Here is a 19982-nt window from a genome sequence, read left to right on the forward strand (position 1 = left end):
GAAAACATCAACTACTCACACACATGCCTCAAGCGCCACATGTGCTCGGGGGGTTAATGTTGATACCCATTTTTGTTATACATTTTTTTTACAAGCCCAATTCATGTATTATGTTTTATTTTATTCTTTTAAGCATGGCTCAAGCCCAGGTGACTTATGGGGGAAATTGAGGAAGTGTGGTTTGGAGGGTATGAGTCGGTTCCTTTCGGAACTTTTGCATGAGCCCAACCCATGTGTGCCACCAAGTGGGCAAGGGACACTAGTAGCACCTCAGGCTCATGGAGGAGGTCTTGGACCCAGAATTTCCACCTTAAAAGAGCTTTCATGCTCTAGGTGACTGTGCCCCTAATTTTCAGCCTAGCTCCATTTTCCACACCAAAACACAACTTACTCTAAGAAAAAGGCTGAATAGCCTATCCCACTCAGTCACCCAAATGTAGTTTTCCAAAACCTGCAAAGACTAGAGACAGTAGCCATGAAGAGGAAACAACTTTGTTTCCAAACTCATGCTAAAAGCATGTCAAACTAATTTTTAGCCAAAACACCAAATTAGTATCATGGGGAATAAAAGCTTCTTCCACTACTCAAAAACCAGTTATTAGCAACACCCCAAACTCTATATAAAACTCTCTTATCAATTCAAAACAAAATCAACCACGTTCTACCCACATACCTGAAGCTTCAGAGTAAAAGCCCATTCAGCCAGTCAACAATCTCACAATTCCGAAGTTTGGGGGTGGAAATATGGGTATAGGGGAACCTTCTCTCTCTTCCTCTTTTCGGTGACTGTGGGTCGAAGTTTCAGACCTGTTGAACCACGTTTTCCCCATAGAGCTGAAACTTGAGAGAAAAAACCCACTGAGTCAGGAAACATTTCACAATTCTGAACCTTAGGGGTGGAAATATGAGTATAGGGGAACCTTCGCTCTCTTCCTCACAACCTCTCTCAACTTCCTCTTCTCGGTGACTGTGGGTCAAAATTTCAGACCTGTTATGTTTTTATGCTTTTTCTATACTTTTGTTATTAGCATTTTGATTCTCTCTTGTCAAAGAACCATTAGCCTTTTGTTCATTATAAATTTGGAAATTTGGCCTTGATTCTCCACAATAAACACTTCTAAGGAACCCAAGGAGAGATTTAGGCTAATATCACATTTTTGGCCCATGTCAGAAAAACGTCCCCGACAGATACTAAAACTACATATGAAATGTCTTTTTAATTGCCACATAATGGATTAGAACAAAATAACTTCAAATATGTTTGGAGCCTAACTTATTCCTCCAAGTTTTGGATCATTCATGTTATGTTTTTAAAAATTTCATTAGTTTAATTGAAATATTTTTAATCACTTTAGTATAAAATTTGATAATTTGTATTGAAAATGAAACTTTTTAAGAATTTCACTATGAAAATGGTAAAAATGAATTTTATTTTATGAAAGATCGCTATTAGGTCAAAAGAACAAAACAGAAGCTAGAGGGAAGATTGAAATAGAGGGTGTAAGAAGATTATGGAAATTGGTTTACAAAATATACGACTAAGAAGAGATAAAAAATTACATGAAAATAAGGAATGGAACACATAACTAAATACAGCAAACTGAAGGATATTATTAGACTTAACAACTTTTTTACATTGGATATGCTGCTGGACATCTTATAGGGATTCTTTTTTCCTTTCTTCACTCTGCTTTTTTACAAAGCCCTTTGGGGGTTATTTATAAGGAAAACTTTTACAGAAATATCTTACATTCAGAGTACAATAATCTTTGAAGAGAGAGTAGGGGCTGGCTCCATGTTGACACCTGGCTAAAGGGGCAGAGGCCTCAGTTTGGCATGATTAGGCTGTGAAGCAGGTGCATGGTAGGGGTCCTTACTGCAGAAATGGACAGCTGGGAAGATCACTGTAAGGTATGTTGGAAGGATAAGGATGAAACGTCTAAAGACGTTTCTAGGGTCTTTTTTAAAAAAATATATATATATAAATATATATATATATATATATATATATATTAGGAAAGTCTAGTCCCATCCATCTCTTCCTTGGAACCATTCTTCATCCACATCAACATTTACATCTGCATCATGGTTATGGTAATAGGGGTCATCATACCCCTCAAGAGGATTTGGCATTTCCCAATGGTCTTCATGTGGTAATTGCTTTCTACAGGTTTCTGGGTCCATGTGTACTGCTTGAGATAAGATCCCTTTATTTAGAGATTCTGTCAGTGTGAGAGCATAGTAACAGGATACCCAAGATGGGTCTCAATATGTGTGTAAAGTGCCATCTGGATTGGTAAGCCACTGTATTTCTGTAGGGTAGAAAAGTCCTTTTGTACGAACATCATTTTTGGAGTTAAGCTTAACAATCAAAGTTGCTGAAGTAATCTTGCTTGCAAATCTTGGATGTTCTGTGGAAGGATATTTTATCCATTCTCCATCATAGGCATCATTTTTCAAAATGTTAACCCAGAATTTATGGAAATATCTATTTTCACGTGGGAAAATATATTTGTAAAATTCTAGTTCAAAATGGATGCACAAATGATACTCATTGAGTAAGTACCACATGTAGAAATAATGTGCAACCGTCCAATTTGTTATCCAGAAGGCAAAATGGGTTTTCCATGGTTGGTCAATATCAGGGAAAATAGCAAGGAAGTGGGGTTGGTGATTTCTGAGATAATTATGAAGGATTCTGATAATTCTTTTGACTCTGGCTTGAAGAGTTAAGGTCTTTATTTGGTCTTTTATTTCTAGAGGGAGATTCTCTATCATGTTAAGGATATCACTAGGAATTGCAGGAAAAGGATTTGATGATGAGGAAGGATCTGTAACAGGGTATACACATAAGGGGGAAGGAAGAATTGTGGTATTGAGGATTGGAGGCTTTCTGGAAAGATAATCAGTGATAAGGTTATCTCTTCCTTTGATGTGCTTGACTTGGAAGGACCACTGTGAAAACCAATTTGGCCATCTGAGTAACTGGGGGTGTGGAAGCATTTTCCTTTTGAACTGAAGCATTTTAGAGAAGGAAGACATATCCATTTCTACCAGGAAGTGATGCCCAAGAAGATGAAATTGGAATTTTTCAATTCCATGTTTGACTGTAAGAATCTCCTTAAAAGTAGAGTGGTAGTGTAATTCTGAAGGTTTAAATGCACCACTCTTATACCCACAAATATTTCTTTTACCATCAAGTTCTTCAAAAAGAGCTGCTGCCCAATACTCATCACTTGCATCTGTTTGCAATATCCGTTTACCTGTTCCTGGGATTTGCAAAGGAGGAAGCTTTTTTGCCAATTTTTTCAACTGTTTCCAATTTTTGCAATATCCCATTCTGGGGGAGATTTTTTCAGCAGTTGGGCTAGAGAATTTCTATACTTGGAGATTTTAGGAATGAAATCTGACATGTAATTAACAATTCCAAGAAACTGCTGTATCTGTTTGGCACTTGTGAGCCTATCTGGGAATTGACCAAGAGAGGCAGCTATGTGAGGTTGTAATACATACTTTCCATCTGAAATATTTACCCCCAAGAAATCTATAGAGGATTGTCCAATGATCATCTTCTTTTCCGAGAGCATGATCCCTTGTGATTTCACTAAATTATAGAATTCAGTGTGCAACTTCTCATAGGATTCTTCATCCTTGGAAAACAGGAGAATATCATCTACGTAAATCAATGCATTGTTCAGGAGTGGCTGGAACAACGTTACCATTGCCTTTTGGAATTGGGATGGAGCATTTTTTAGACCAAAAGGCATGACAGTCCATTGATAGTGGTGATCAGGGATGCAAAAAACTGTTTTGTATCTTTCTTCTGGATGGATTCCCAATTGCCAAAATCCTGCTTTTAGATCAAACTTTGAGAAAATTTTTGCACTTGAAAGATGTTGAAAGAGTGCACTTTTGTTTGGCAGGGGGAATTTATCATCTGCAAGGAAGTGATTGAGATCCTGATAATTAATCACCAATCTGAGTTTTCCTCTGACTTGTTCAGAATGCTTATTAACATAAAAGGCTTCACATGCCCATGGAGAAGTTGTTGGTTCAATAAGGCCTTCAGAAAGGAGGGTGGCGAGCTCTTGTTTGGCTAAGGTTAAATGTTCAAGATTCATTCCCCGATGATTGGCTTTTGTGGGATTAACATCTTCATTTCTCTTGAAGGGAAGGGATATGAAAAAGTTGGGGTTTTTCCACAGAGGATTTGAATTCTTAAGAAGGAATTCAAAGTGGGTATTTGCACAACAGTCATGGATAATCTGGAGTTTTAAAGACTGAAAGGGGTCAATTGTGAACAGATGGGGGACTTGGGTCCATGTGAGAAGGTGTTGCTTGTGCATAAGTCCTTTTGAGGACCATCTAAGGTTAGGAATTTGATGTAGGAGATCAAATCCTATGAGAAGGTCTCTTCCTGTGAGAGGGGATCGAAGGACTTGGTGTCTAATGATGAGAGTTGGAAAGATTCTGATGAACAGAGGTTTACTTTTCAAAGTGATAAGGAATGTTTCACCATTTGCCGCTCTGAACATTTGATTATGGGGCAACCAACATTCTGCAGGCAAAATCTTGGGGTGTGGAGAATTGTGGCTACTGCCCCCGTATTAAACAGGGCTATTACCGAGATAGGTCTGGAGTAGGTGTCTTGGAGGATGTGTACCTGGGCTATAGGGGTGGGATTGGTTAAAGGAGCTATAATAGGCTGGGATGTATAGATGGTTTGGATTTCTGGTTCTGAGTCTTCATCATTGTCTGGATCTGTATCTTCCTCTAAAGTGGAATAGGCCATGACAACCAAAGCTTGAGGGGAATACTCATCATCCAACGAGAAAAGTGATTCTACGTCTGAAAATGGAGTATCCTCTGCATGGATCTAGGCTTGTTCAAGAAGCTTGGCTGCTTTCTCCTTCTTTGGGCAATTTTTTGCAAAATGTCCCGGTCTTCTGCATACAAAGCAGACTTTTGAAGTTTTTCCTTTAAACTGCTTTCGTCGAAGAAACTTCCAATTTTTCTTTTTTGAAAATCTTTTCTTGGGACTTGCATAATGTTTTTTCTTCCAGGAGTATTTCTTGAAATGATCTCTTCTCTTTGTTGAACAGGAACAACTCTTGTCATAACACTTTATCTGCAAATCCTTTCTTTTGCAATTATCTCTGAGCTTGCTATGAACTTTGTCTATTTCTGAAAGAAATTTTCTCTAGTTACAGAGTTTTTCAAGGGCAATGAGAGCATGCTAGTAAATTTCTCCTAAGGAGGCTTGTTGCAGAGTTATTTTCTGGAGATTCATCATGCGAAGTGTCTCATCCCCTAATGGTTCTGGGAGGGAATTGAGGAAGGTATGCTTGGCATTGACATCATCCATACCATTGAAAGAGTAATATCTTCTATACATCTTATCAAAATGTTTCTCCAAATCTTTTCTTTGAAATGAGCAACATTTCATCAGCAAAAATTCTTCTCGTGCTACCTCCTTATAATGAGTTACTGCACCCAGAAATTCATTATGGACAATTGTAAAGAAATCCTCCAATGTATTACATTGGGCTGCCTGTCTCTGTCTGTATTCTCCCAAATTGATCCACCATTCTCGTAATCTTCCTATAATCCTTGCAATAAACTTGGCAATAATCTGAGAAACAGTGGCATTTGGAGTTTGAAGTTCAGATATGCACCAGGAGTACATATTAAAAAACTCATCATGCCATTTAGAGGGAGGAACATTATCAAGAGTAAACAAATGTTTTGAATCTGTAGTTGTTGAGTAAGACAATCTGGTTTGGTGATTTGGGACAAAAGGTGGTGGAGAAAAGATTGGTGGCAGAGATGGAGGCCTTTGGGGACGGAGAACATCATCTTCCTCTTCTTCTTTTGGATCAGTCATGAATATTTCCTCCAAACCAAGATCAGACAAGTCTGAGTCTTCTATTATAGGGAGCACAAAAGGTTCTTTGGGATCTTCAAGGGTGAAAGTTCTGAGAAATGAAGAGATTGGGTTTGGGGGATCAGGATTCATGGCTAACATATTCATGTCTGGAGGCCTTGAAGAGGCTCCTATGGTTGGATCTGGAGGTTGGTATAATGGTTCTTTCTCCCTTTTTATTGGGGAGGACTTATTTTGTGCTTTACTTTGGGACTCTGGTTGAGGTAAGGTAGAGTATGTGATGGCTGGAAATATTCCACTTGGTTTGAAGGGATTGAAGTTAGGATGTGTTATAACTAGTGGTTGGAGATTTTGATAAGGAGAAGTTGGTGAAAATGGGGAGGTCGGTGGTACCGACAAGTCTTTGTATTATGATTGTCGTGACTGGAGAGGCATTTGGACATGTATGGGAGGAGTGAGAGTAGGTTCTTTCTGTGATCTTTCCATAGATTGAAGCTATAGCAACAATTGCTTCCTTTCCTTTTCTTTTTGTCCAATAAGAGGGAAAGAGACAGACATGTCTTTGACTGTAGAGGTAATTGTGGCCAACTCCTGTTCAACAATTTTAATTTTTTTCTTCAAATCTTGGACTAAAGCATTTAAGGTGGAAAAGGTGTGAGTAACTACCTCTGCCATCTTTTGCTGATTATCAAGTATCTTTGAGAGGACTTTATTTTGAGCCACAACTTTTTCTGCTTGCTAGTTTAAGGCTGCTTCTGCAGAAGAGACTTGTTTTTTGGTTCCATCTGGGTTGGTTCCGACAGGGTTTTTGATTTTCCAAATATGTTTGGTATTGGTCTGGGGATGATCAAAACTTTCTAGTGGAGGAAAGTTTTGAGAATAGGAAGGTGAAGCTTAGTCAAACATGTAACAAGATGATGGGTTATGTATTTGTGTAGTAGGGAGTAACTGGTATTTTGGTATTTGTGGAAGGACCTTTTGGTAATATGGGATCAATGAAGGTTTCTGGTGCTGGTTTAGATTTTCTTTGCAAGAAGGGAAGGAGGGAAGGGTTTGTTTTCTGGTTCTAGGGTAAAGAGCATAATAGTCAAATTTTCCAGATGGTTCTCCAAGAAGGTCAACTTCTGGATCTCCGGCCTCATATCTTTCTTTAAGTTTTTGCTGGAAAGATTTTTTCTTTCTTTGCGAAGGATCTGCTTCAAACATCTCTTCTTCTTGCCAATCAATACAATCACAAACATCCCACCAGATGTGGCCAATGGATGATTTTCCTTCATGGCAAGGCTTCCCATCTTCTCGAAATCCTTGGATCTTAAGACCATCTTCTTTAACATACGAGATTGGTTGGAGCATAGCAATCTGTGTTGGAAAGACTTTTACATCTTCTTTTCTGAAGGAGCTGCTAGGAATTTTGTCTCTACTTCCCTATTCTCTTTTCTGATAAAAAGAGGAGTCTTTGATTGAATTGGTTTAGCCGCTTGATGGAGCATCTCATATTTCGTAATCCATGACTCTAGAAAGAGAGAAGTCATCTGCTCTCTATTGAGTTGTCTTGGAACAAAGGTACACATAGGTGTCATTCTAGGATCAACTTGAATTAATAAGGCATCATTAGATTGAGCCATATCCGGGACCGCCATGTCGAAAGCATGATTCTGTAGTCTATAGGCAAGCTGGTAGTGGAGGGTGGCAGCAAATGTGTCTTGCACCTGGGAGGCTCCTGTAATTTGGACCTGTACCTTAAGAGCATCACAAAGATGGGGATCTTTAAGGGACATATTAAAATTAGGGAAAAGTGTAACAAAGACTGTTCCCGCATTTAGGGTGGTCTGAACTGTCCCTATAACTGCATTTTGGGTGTATGTATATATATAAATTATCAAACAAAAAAGTGTGTATATATATGTGTGGAGGGGAGTTGTCTTGATAAATATATTAGTATCGCAACTTAGCCCCTAAACAAAAATTTCTGACTTCGCCCTTGATTGGCAGTGAAAATAAGCCATGAGTATGAGTTTGAACTAGGGAAAAGAAACTGATTCAAGCCAAAATAAATCATGATTGTATATGTGCAATTATTTAATAAAAATGATTTGTCACGTTAGTAAAATTGTCACCTCATTTTTCTCCATCAGACAATAAAACTAATGAAAAAAGATAGAGGGAAACAATGTATTTTAACCATTTTTATCCTCATAAGATTGGAAGGGATGTTAATGCGACTTTGTTTTTTAAATACTATCATAGATTTGGCTATGAAATGCCACGTATAAACTCAAAATGATGATGTAAATTCAATAAAACTTTTGGAGCATTCCTCGGGGCAGAAAAATTGTGTGGAGCAATGTAAGCAAAGGTTCTATGCAAAAGTTTATATGTAGAAGTTGGTCCATACTCTCATCTCAACAGCTATGGTCCACACACACCCCACAGCAACCACCCAAAAAAAAAAAAAAAACCCAGCAACCCCACAGTCCCCACCACCGATACACACACCACCACCACCTCTAACACCCACCCACCACCCCACCACCACACACACCACCCCACGACCACACACACCCCCCAGCAACCACCAAAAAAAAAAAAAAAAAAAAAAAACAGCAACCCAGTCCCCACCACCACCACCTCTAACACACAAAAACCCACGGTTACCGATCTACCCAAAGCATACTCAGCCACCGATCAACACAAAGCAAGGTTAGACCTCCACCACGCCGATTTACCACGCCCTCCACCATGCTGACCCATGCCCTCCACTACACCGATCTAGAAACTCAGGCCTCCACCACGCAGATCCACAAACCCAGACTTCCACCACGCCAATCCACAAACCCACACCCTCCACCTCACCCCCACAACCACGGCAAAAACCCACCTCACCACCACGGCAACACCATAGGCACAGAAACCCACAAAAAAAAAAATAAATCAAAGAAAATCCACACAAAACCCACAAGCACCGAGCAAGCGAAGAGTTAAAAGAGGAGAGTTTCAGAGAGAAGAGAGTTTCAGAGAGTTGAGGGAGGGGCTGATGGCCTTGAAACTTTTAATTGGATTTGATTTTAGATGGAGAAGAAAGGTATGGGTGAGAGGGCTTGAGAGAGGAAGAGAACAAGTGAGAAAGAAAGAAAAAAGAGAGAAGAGAGAGACCTGTGAAATGGAGAAGACAAGAGAGAGAGTAAGAGAGAAAGAGAAAAGATATTTTAATTGATGATGTGGCAGCCTCTTATTGGCTGGCATTTTACGCCACAGCCTAACCGAACGCTTACTCTAAAGATAGACTTTAAACTGTCATAAACACCACCTCTAGTCCTTTTATTTCATAAATCTCCCCACATCCAATTAATTTGGACAATAATAACAAGGAAAAACACTGGATCAATAATAATAAGAAAAACTATATAAAGACTATTATACTAGGGGCGGTGTTTGTTTTACACAGTAGTATGTTTTATACACACGTAACAAGGAAAAACACCGGATCAATAATAATAAGAAAAACTATATAAAGACTATTTTACTAGATGTTTGTTTTACACAGTAGTATGTTTTATACACACGTACATTGTAAAACAAGTTTTTTTTTTTTTTTGCCTTATACGATTATTCCTATTCTGCATTGAGAAACTCCCAAAGGTCTATATCAAGAGATGAGTCACCCCAATAATTCAGGACATCCTCATCTAGAGTGTCTCCCACAGCTTTTGCCTCTGGTACCATTTCCTCCGCCCAAAAGGTTTCTTTGGGCGCTTCATTCAACCTGCCACATTGCGTACATGTGGCTCTCTCATCAAGTTCCCCGCAATTTGACAAGCTTTTCCACCAGTTAATCCTACTTTCCGATTGCATTGGTGTTTGCGATATGTCTCTGACATCTTCCTTTTTTTGAAAGCTTCCTCCAATTGCAGATTTCCCACTTAACCTAGTTAAGTTTTTGGAGAAAGTCCTAGGTTTTGGTTTTATTACGTTCACTTTCACCATATCTTGGGGCTTTTCTTTCAGCTTGGTGATGTGGGAACTTCCCTTTTTGAGGAGGTGTGTATTCCAATAGTTTTTCACATCATTAGCTGTTCTTCCCGGAAGTCTACCTGCAATAAGTGACCATCTATACAAAAAAAGAAAAAAAGAAAAAAAAGTTAAAATAATTATTGATTAAATTGTAATCTGTTTATTAAAGAAGACCATGTTATCATGCATAAACAATAAGGGAAAAAATTAGTGGCAAATGACTTTTGGTTTTTAGCGAGGGAGGTGCTGTATTTAAACTAGAATCTCTATACCAAATTTTTTTTTTTTTTTTTTTTTTTTGAGAATCATATTCTGCAGTATACTTAGACAATTTTAATGAATTCCTACTAATAATTACCACAATTATCAAATTTTATATTTAAACTAAAAATAAAAGAGAGTGAAAAATTATATTTTATTAAACAGGACTCCTAATGGGTTGGCTGTGAAGTGCGGCATCAAAAAACGACTAATCACCTTGTGGGGGTGAAACAAGTGTTGGACTTTATTGGAGTGTTAGCAATTTTGCTGTTAGTGAGTCTAGTACGAGATGGAAGATACAATGCATATTTGATGTTTTTTAGATAGTAGCAAGCTAAAGAGAAAGAGATCTCAACTCCAAGAAAATAACTAAGCATACCAAGATCCTGTCTTAAAATTGCAGACTAAGAAATTGCTTGAGTTTCAAGATATTGTCCAACTGTCTAAGGCATCTTCAGTGATAATCATGTCGTCAACATAGTGTCATGGTTAGTGCAAAGAATGAAAAGAAAAAAATAATAGGAACTGGTAGAATACCAAGGCAAGAATTTGTGGAGTTGAACTTAGCAAACCAACTCCAAGAAGTCTACTTGAGGCCGTATAAGCTCGACAAAGATGATAGATCTCATGGTGTAGATGTAAAAGTTTAGGAAGAGGCTACTTGTATGTTAAGACATATGTGTTTTACTTATTAGGAACATATGTCACTACTTTATGTAATTGGCTTATCATTTGACAAAACACATTTTACTTGTATTTGGATAGATTTAGGATGTGTTTAAATACTTCAAGAAACCATGTTTCAAGATCAAGTATTGAAACCTTCAAGTCTGTCCAAGAAAACAAGTTGATAGTGCAAATTCATTAAAGCTCGACAGCTGCATCTATCGAGCATAAGAATGCTATTCAAAGACTGGTGTGCTCGACAGCTGCTTGACACCTCCTATTTGTCGAGGTTTAAGAATTTTAGAATTCAAATATGATTTTCTTGGGATCCATGAATATGTTTTTGGGCTTTCTTTTCTCCTAACCCTAGACATATAAAAGGAATGTTTTAAGGACCGTCAAATAGTTCACAAATTGCACAAGCATTGAGCAAACTCTGTTCAAGCAAATTGTGACTGGAGATGAAGTTCTTACCCTAGTTCATCTTTTTCTTTTGAAGAAATTGCTGTGTATGTGCACCGTAGGGTTTTGTGACCAAGCATCTTCTTAATCTTCATCGTGTGGATAAACTAAAGAACTTTGCAATCAACAATCTTCTTAGTTGGTGATTGAAGTCGCATACTGGGATCCACGCAATTGGTTAGTCACGTACTTGGGAGTCGTGCATCAGAAAGGGGAATTGTCACTACAGAACAAGTCCAATTGGGTATTGGGGTAAGGGTTCAACTGTAAGTTGGTAAGATACTTGGGATTCCTTTACTTGTAACCGCTTATTGTGATAATAGTGGAGTTTCGGGAGTGGTGACCTGAAAATCACCCGGTGGAATTTTTGCCGTTAGGTTTTCCTCATTCGCAAACAAATCACCGTGTTATTTATTATCCACTGCATAATTAGTTTATTGGTAATTTTTTTGTGCTACCACACGTTTGCATAATAAATTGATTAATTAATAACTTGACTAATTAATTAATTAAATTCTATCACTAGGGGTCATTCAGTTTGTGGCCTATCAAGTGGTATCAAAGCAGGCACATTCTGATTAGGGTTTAATCTTTGCTGTGTTGATCCGTTGACCCCTGTTGTAATGGCTGTAACTGGCTTGAAGTGATCTTTGTTTTCAAATACATCTTGTTTTTCTAATCTCTTTTCGGTTGAGTGTTTTAGAAAATAAAAGTCTAAAAGTTATTTGAATTCTCTTATGATGACTATTGAAAAAGATCTCAATTTGGCTAAGAAGAAACTAGACTATCTCAGAATAAAAATGTGCAAAAGAGTTTGTCTGAGAAGAGTGAAAGTTAAAGGCTTAACTTGAAAAAGGCAGATGAGAGAAAGCACCATTTCCACTGATCTGTCATCTAAACATGAAGTGTGTTTTATGATGAAATTCGCATTTAAAGTCATGGACACATGTTTGTGGTGCCTCGACAACGGTTGCTCAAGACACATTACTGGAGACTGATCTCTCTTCAAGACTTTCGAGTCTAAAAAGGGTGACAATGTCACTTTTGGTGATGGGAGCAAATCTCAAATTAAAGGAAAGGGAATTATTTATCTACCTAAACTGCCAGACATTGCAAATGTCCTCTATGTAGAAGGTCTAAGGGTGAACCTATTAAGCATAAGTCAGATATGTGATCAAGACTTCATGGTATTATTCTCAAAGGGTAAATGTCTTGTTATGGATGAGTCTAGAAAGAACCTCATAAGCGGTGTTCGCACTTTAGACAACTGTTATGGATTGGTTCCTAATGATGATATTGTGTGCAACAGCATTCGTTTGCCAAATGAAGATTTATGGCATCAACGGATGGGACATGCTAGTTACAAACATCTTTCTATTGTATCTAGGTGTGAATCAGTCTTAGGAATACCAAAGCTGAGTAGATTGAGCAATGTGGTGTGTGGACCATGTCAGTTTGGGAAACAGATAAAAGCTAAACATCCAAGCACTTAGACATCAGCTACATCTAGGCCATTACAGCTTCTACATTTGGATCTTAAGGGTCCAACTAGAACCAAGTCTCTTGGTGGTAAGAGATACATCATGGTTGTTGTAGATGACTTCATTAGGTACACTTGGGTCATTCTCTTACGATCCAAGTCTAATGCTCCTGAGCACATTGAAGTTTTATGCACAAAATTGCAGAATGAGAAGAACCTAAAGATTGATTGAATTCGAAGTGACCATGGTAAAGAATTCGAGAACTCATATATGGAGTCCTTTTGCCAAAGATTAGGCATATCTCAAGAATTCTCTGCTCCTATTACTCCTCAGCAGAATGGTGTGGTAGAAAGAAAGAACAGAGCTATTCAGAAGATGGCCAGAGCCATGTTATACAACAAGGATTTGGCCAGAAACTTGTGGGGAGAAGCTATTAACACTGCTTGTCATACAGTTAATAGGGTGTACTTCAGACCTGGTACCAAGAAGACTCCCTATAAGTTATGGAAAGGAAGGAAGCCGAATGTGAAGTACTTCAGGATCTTTGGAAGTACCTGTTTCATCCTCAAGGATAGAGAGAATGTTGGAAAGTTTGACTCTAGGAGTGATGAAGGTATATTTTTGGGCTACTCCTCCACAAGCAAGGCTTATCGGGTATACAACAAGAGAACTATGAAGGTAATGGAGATAGTGAATGTTGTTTTTAATGAGTCTTCATATTCTAGTTCTCAGAAAGGTATTGGGGAGTTACCCAAAGAAATTCTTCCTCCTGAGCCTAATGAAGTTCAAGAATTTATTGAACAAGAACCTGCATCTCCAAGTGCTCCTAGTACTCCTAGTGTTCTGGAAGATTCTGTAGACATACCCACTTCACTAGATTCTGAGTCTCATGAAGAGAAAAGACCTTCATCCAGGATTAAATTAAATCATCCTCCAGAAGTTATTGTGGGAAATATGAATGAACTCACATTGAGGAAACGAATTGTTGATAAATGTGTTGCTAACTTTGTGTCTTATTCTTGTTATCTATCACAGGTTAAACCCACAAAAGTTGAGGAAGCTTTTCAGCATGAAAGTTGGTCCGAAGCAATGCATGATGAACTTCTTCAATTTCAGAGGAATGATGTTTGGACCTTGGTACCTAGACCGGAGGGTGAACACATCATTAGTACAAAGTGGATATTCCGAAATAAGACTGATGATTAGGGCAATGTGATCCGCAACAAGGCTCGGCTTGTAACTCAAGGATACTCGCAAATGGAAGGAGTAGATTATGATGAAACATTTGCTCCGGTTGCCCGTATGGAGTCCATCAAAATTCTCCTTGCACTGGCTTGTCATTAAAGTTCAAGTTTTATCAGATGGATGTAAAGATTGCCTTCTTAAATGGATTGCTCAAAGAAGACATTTATGTGGCTCAACCGAAAGGATTTATTGATCCACACTTTCCAGATCATGTACTGTACCTCAAGTAGGCACTTTATGGGTTAAAGCAAGCCCCCAGAGCTTGGTCTGATCGGCTTACACAATATTTGGTGTCACATGGGTTCACAAGAGGAAAGGCTGATCAGACTCTCTTCATCAAAAGAGAAGATGGCAAGCTGATAGTTGCTCAAGTCTATGTTGATGACATCATCTTTCGATCGACTAAAGATGAACTCGCTCATGGTTTCTCAAAACCCATGTAGGCCGAGTTCGAGATGAGCATGATTGGAGAGCTGACTCACTTCCTTGGGTTGCAGATTCGTTAACAAGATTCAGGTATATTCTTATCTCAATCTAAATATGCTAAGAATCTTGTGAAAAAGTTTGGTTTAGAATCTGCTAGTTCTGTCAGAACCCCTATGAGCCCAAATGTTAAACTCACTGTTGATTTGTTAGGTAAAAGTGTTGATCCATCTCTATATAGAAGCATGATAGGTAGTCTTCTTTACCTTACTGCTAGTAGACCTGACATTAGTTACAGTGTTGGAGTGTGTGCTAGATATCAGGCTAATCCCAAAGAGTCCCATATGATTGCATTAAAGAGAATCATAAAGTATGTCAAAACCACTACTGAGTTGGGTGTGTGTTATAGTAAGGACACAAGTGATGTCTTAGCTGGGTACTTTGATGTTGATTAGGCTGGGAATGCTGATGATAGAAAGAGTACTTCAAGGGTTGTTTCTATGTGGATAATAATCTTGTCTCTTGGATGAGTAAAAAGTAGAACTCCATCTCTTTATCCACTGTAGAAGCTAAGTACATTGCTGTTGTTAGCTGTTGCACCCAACTCCTATGGATGCAAAAACTCCTCCATGATTATAGTATTTGTCAAGAACATCTTACTATCTATTGTGACAATACCAGTGTCATTCATATCTCTAAGAATCCGGTTCAATATTCTAGAACCAAACACATAGAGATTCGACATCACTTCATTAGGGAGCTTGTCGAAGATGGTACTCTCACACTTGAGTTTATTCACACCGATGATCAGAAGGCTGACCTGTTTACCAAACCTCTTGACAGTAAACGCTTCGAATTCCTTCGTCAAAACATTGGTGTTATCTTCATGGGATGATCTTCTTCTCTTTTTTTTTCTTCCTCATGCATTTGCATCTAGTTTTTATGCTTTGGTTGTTTAACATGTTTTTGTTTAGTTATTTTTCAGTTTTACTTTGTTTTGTTTTTCATATAAAAATAAAAAATAAAAAAAATTTTGAAAAATAAAAAAAATACAAAAATAGTGTGTGTTTTGTATACATTGGTACTTGTGTACCTTGGATAGCCATTGAAACAAAGTCTTTTAAACTTTGTATCATTTGTAGCTTAGATGAGCATCTCTATGCACAACTAAGCAAGTGAGCTTTGTGGCTCTTGTTAGTGATGAGTAAGATTAAGTTATCTCTTGTACTTAACACTCATATCACTCTTTTTGATAGGAATGACTAAAAAATCCTAAGAGAAAGGCACTAATAACCATCTCACCACTGTTGCCCACCAATCATAATATGACCCCTGTATGCTTCAGCATAGCAAAAGTGCAGTGTCAATGATATTTGTATGCTTAGGCATAACAAAATTGGAATGTCAAATATCATTGGGTATTTCTTTTCTCTCTCTAATATGCCCATGCATGATATGCTTAAAAGAAAAATATGTAAAAGAAAAATCAAAAGCAAAAAGATAAAAAATGCTTTAAAAATGATTGCAAGCGTGTATTCTAGAAGATGTGGGAGTTATAGGATGTACATCGAAGGTGATAGTCCCCATCAAGCAATTATGATTGTGTGTGAGTTAAAGTGATTTTCTTATATCTCAAATCTTCATAACTTGTATACACATATGCAATCTTGCGATGTTTTTCACACACAACAGGCAATATTCTTTGTTATTCTTGATACATGTGCAGGTACAATGTGATTTGGCCATCACAAGGTTTTACATGTGTTAATGTATGCTGACTAAACTGTCTTGACTTATTTTTGAAATACAAAATTGGTTAGATTTGTTTAGTGTGTGTGTGTGTGTGTTTTTGAGGATCCATGTGCTTAAAATTTTTATTGAGAGATGATTTTGAAAGCTTAATATGTTAATTGGATCATTGGTTGAGTTGCATATTGGATTGCATTAATGTCTGTGTTTTTCACATCTCGAAAAACTAGTTTTAAAAGCTTGCTCGACACCTCCTCGATACCTCCTCGATACCTTGCTGTCTGTCGAGCTTCTTCAGCTTTTTCTTATCGCAATCCCGACAGCTTCTCGACACCTGGTGGATCGATCAAGAATGCTTCTACCTCCTCGATAGCTTCTCGACACCTGGTGGATCGATTGAGAATGCTTCTGCCTCCTCGATAGCTTCTTGACACTTGGTGGATCGATCGAGATTCTGATCTGGTATTTGATGATTTGTTCCTCGATACCTGTATCTGTCAATGACCATTTTCTCGACACCTCCCAACACCTTCATCTGTCGAGATTTACTGGTACACTATTTAAGCTCCCTATGCAACCCAGAACTCATTTCGCTCGATCTCTCTCTTGATACTTCTCTGATCTCTCTCCCAAACTTTCTTATCTCACTCCAATAATTGTTCCTCAAGGTTTCTTCAAGCTTTTTCAAGTTTTTCTTCACTTGGTAAGTTTCTAATCCTTTCACATTCATGCATTTCATGTTTTGAAACCTAGGTTTTGGGGTTTTTGAAAATCTTTTGGGGTTTTTCAAAATTGATTAGTTTTTATTGAAATTTTGGGATGAGTTTTCATTTAAATGAGTTTAAAACCTCATACATTGCATCACATTGGCATTATAATGGTATTGTTATGCATTTAGATGTGTGCTATCTGTTTGTGTGCTGATAGGTTTGGATTGGGCTGAGCCCATGATGAAATTTCTTTTGCATTTCCCATGCATATGTACTCTCTTTTCAATATAAGTGTTATATTTGAAATTGCTTGGGACTTTTCTGATTGTCTTTCTTTTTCTCCCTCTCTTTCTGTTTACATTAGTCGTGTCTATGGCACATAAACATAAATCCACTCTAGCCCGGAACCCTCTTCATTCCAGAGTTTCTTCATCCTTTGATCCTACTCTATCTCATATTCGGTTTCGTGATGATGATGCATTCAAGGCATTTTCAGAGAACTTTTCTAGACGAAGCATTCATTCGAAACGCCAAGTCATTCGGTCGGACTTTGCCAACACCGACCTTCCCTTTGTCATTCACAGTAGGGGATGGAAGTTACTGTGTGATGTCTCGGTCACCTGTCATCTTGTGCTTATCCAGGAGTTTTACAACATGCACGGGATTAATCATTCAATACCTCTTTTCTTCACTCGCGTTTGAGGTACGTGCATTCCTATCACACCGCAACTTGTTGCATATATGCTTCGGGTCCCTAGGATAGAGTTTCTTGCCTATCCTAGTAATGAGCAGTTGAGGACTGTGTCCAGGGATGAGCTCATGTCTGCTTTCTATGAGCACTCTTCTGTTTGGGGTGAGCGTCAGTTTACACCATGTCGACTTTTTGCTAAAGGTCCTAGATTCATGAACATGGTGATGACCTTTATTTTGCATCCACTCTTTCACTATAACTACATTACAAAGCCTCGTGCTCGATTTTTGTTATCTCTTCTTGAGCATCTTACTATAGATTTCCCTTCTCATTTCATTCTTTCTATTATAGATGTTCATCTAGATTCGACATCCCGTGATAAGCTCATCTTTCCTTCCACTATCACGAGGATCTTACGCTATTTTTCTGTTCCTTTTCCCTCTTCCGACCATTTCACCGTCATGTGTGCCATAGATTACGCTACCGTTAAACGTAGCAAGACCCAGTTTCAGTCACGGAAGTCATATTATGCAACTCCTCCCTCCTATTCAGCTCCATCCCGTTTTGCTCCATCCACATCTACTCCTCCCTCTTTTTCGGGCGATGTGACTTAAGGAGACATCATGGCGCAGTTGTAGCGCATGGATGCTCGCCCAGATACACTCTCTACGAAGTTGTATCAGGTGAACATTCGTGTCGGTTGTATTGTACGGCGACAAGCGTCCATGGGTGGTTTTTCTTCTGAGGCTACTCCTTCACCACCTTCTCCCGTGGCTTCTGATTCTGAGGATGAGGATGATGATGATGGTGATGACGATGATGCTTCAGATGATGTTGATGGAGATGCTAGCTCTACCAATGAGGTGTCTACTTGACACTCTTACCCTTTGTCCCTTGTGACAAAAAAGGGGAGTAGTTTTAATATGAGAGTAATCATTCTTAGGGGGAGAGTTAGTATAGGACCATTTTGTTAGGGGGAGTGTTAATATGTTTTGAGGGATGTAATGAGGATAGTATGTATTTTTTCTTTTCTTTCTTGTTAGACACTTTATTCTTGTACATGAGGTCTTGTGACCATTTATAGACATACATTGTACTTTACTCCTATTTATATTGATGTATATTTTTCTTTCACCTACTCCTTCATGTGTTGTTTCTTTTCTCCCTTTATGCACATACTTCTTATTACTTGTATGCAATCTATTATTTCTGTTTTACACAAAGATGCTATAATGAGTTTTGTTTAAGGTGTTTCAAAAATACAGGTTGTCAAAGTTTACTTGCCATAAACTCTCTTCTTGCAAATTTTTTCAAGAATTTGTATTAGGATAGATTTTATTGTATTCAACAAGTGAATATGAGTTCAGTGATTTATGACTTCTCTCATATGTTCATTTGTTTGTTGTGGTTTTGTCATGGATTGCCAAAGGGGGAGATTGTTAGGATATATGTGTTTCACTTGTTAGGAATATATGTCACTACTTTATATAATTGGCTTATCATTTGACAAAACGCACTTTACTTGTATTTGGATAGATTTAGAATGTGTTTAAATACTTCAAGAAACCATGTTTCAAGATCAAGTGTAGAAACCTTCAAGTCTGTCCAAGAAAACAAGTTGATAGTGTAAATTCATTAAAGCTTGACAGCTGCATCTATCGAGCTTAAGAAAGTTGTTCAAAGATTGGTGTGCTCGACACTTACTCGACAACTGCTCAACACCTCCTATCTGTCGAGGTTTAAGAATTTCATAATTCAAATATGATTTTCATGGGATCCATGAATATGTCTTTGGGTTTTCTTTTCTCCTAACCCTAGACATATAAAAGAATTGTTTTAAGAGTCGTCAAACAGTTCACAAGTTGCACAAGCATTGAGCAAACTCTATTCAAGCAAATTGTGACTGGAGATGAAGTTCTTGCCCTAGTTTATCTCTTTCTCTTGAAGAAGTTGCTGTGTATGTGCACTGTAGGGTTTTGTGATCAAGCATCTTCTTGATCTTCATCATGTGGATGAACTGAAGAACTTTGCAACCAACAATCTTCTTAGTTGGTGATTGAAGTCGCGTACTAGGATCCGCGCAATTGGTTAGTCACGTACTTAGGAGTATTGCATCAGAAAGGGGAACTGTCACTACAGAACAAGTCCAATTGGGTATTGGGGTAAGGGTTCAACTGTAGGTTGGTAAGATACTTGAGATTCCTTTACTTGTAACCGCTTGTTATGATAATAGTGGAGTTTCGGGAGTGGTGACCTGAAAATCACTCGGTAGAGTTTTTGCCATTAGGTTTTCCCCATTCATAAATAAATCACTGTGTTATTTATTTTCCGCTGCATAATTAGTTTATTGGTGATTTGTTTGTACTATCACGCGTTTGCATGATAAATTGATTAATTAA

The 19982-nt window shown here is 38.1% G+C and overlaps 1 protein-coding gene across 3 annotated transcripts in view; it reads right to left on the reverse strand.

Moving 5' to 3' along the window:
• Positions 1–9418: 9418 nt before the first annotated feature.
• The window catches only part of LOC126714045 (transcription factor MYB114-like), a 92786-nt gene continuing 82222 nt past the window's right edge, over positions 9419–19982 (reverse strand). For all 3 annotated transcript variants that reach the window (XM_050414033.1, XM_050414030.1, XM_050414032.1), the window contains one exon: positions 9419–9992. In XM_050414033.1, the coding sequence (XP_050269990.1) occupies positions 9497–9992 (496 nt within the window). In that variant the 3' untranslated portion in view covers positions 9419–9496. The remainder of the gene's footprint in view (positions 9993–19982) is intronic.

This window comes from Quercus robur, chromosome 2, assembly GCF_932294415.1.
Source record: "Quercus robur chromosome 2, dhQueRobu3.1, whole genome shotgun sequence".
In the NCBI taxonomy this organism is placed as follows: Eukaryota; Viridiplantae; Streptophyta; class Magnoliopsida; order Fagales; family Fagaceae; genus Quercus; species Quercus robur.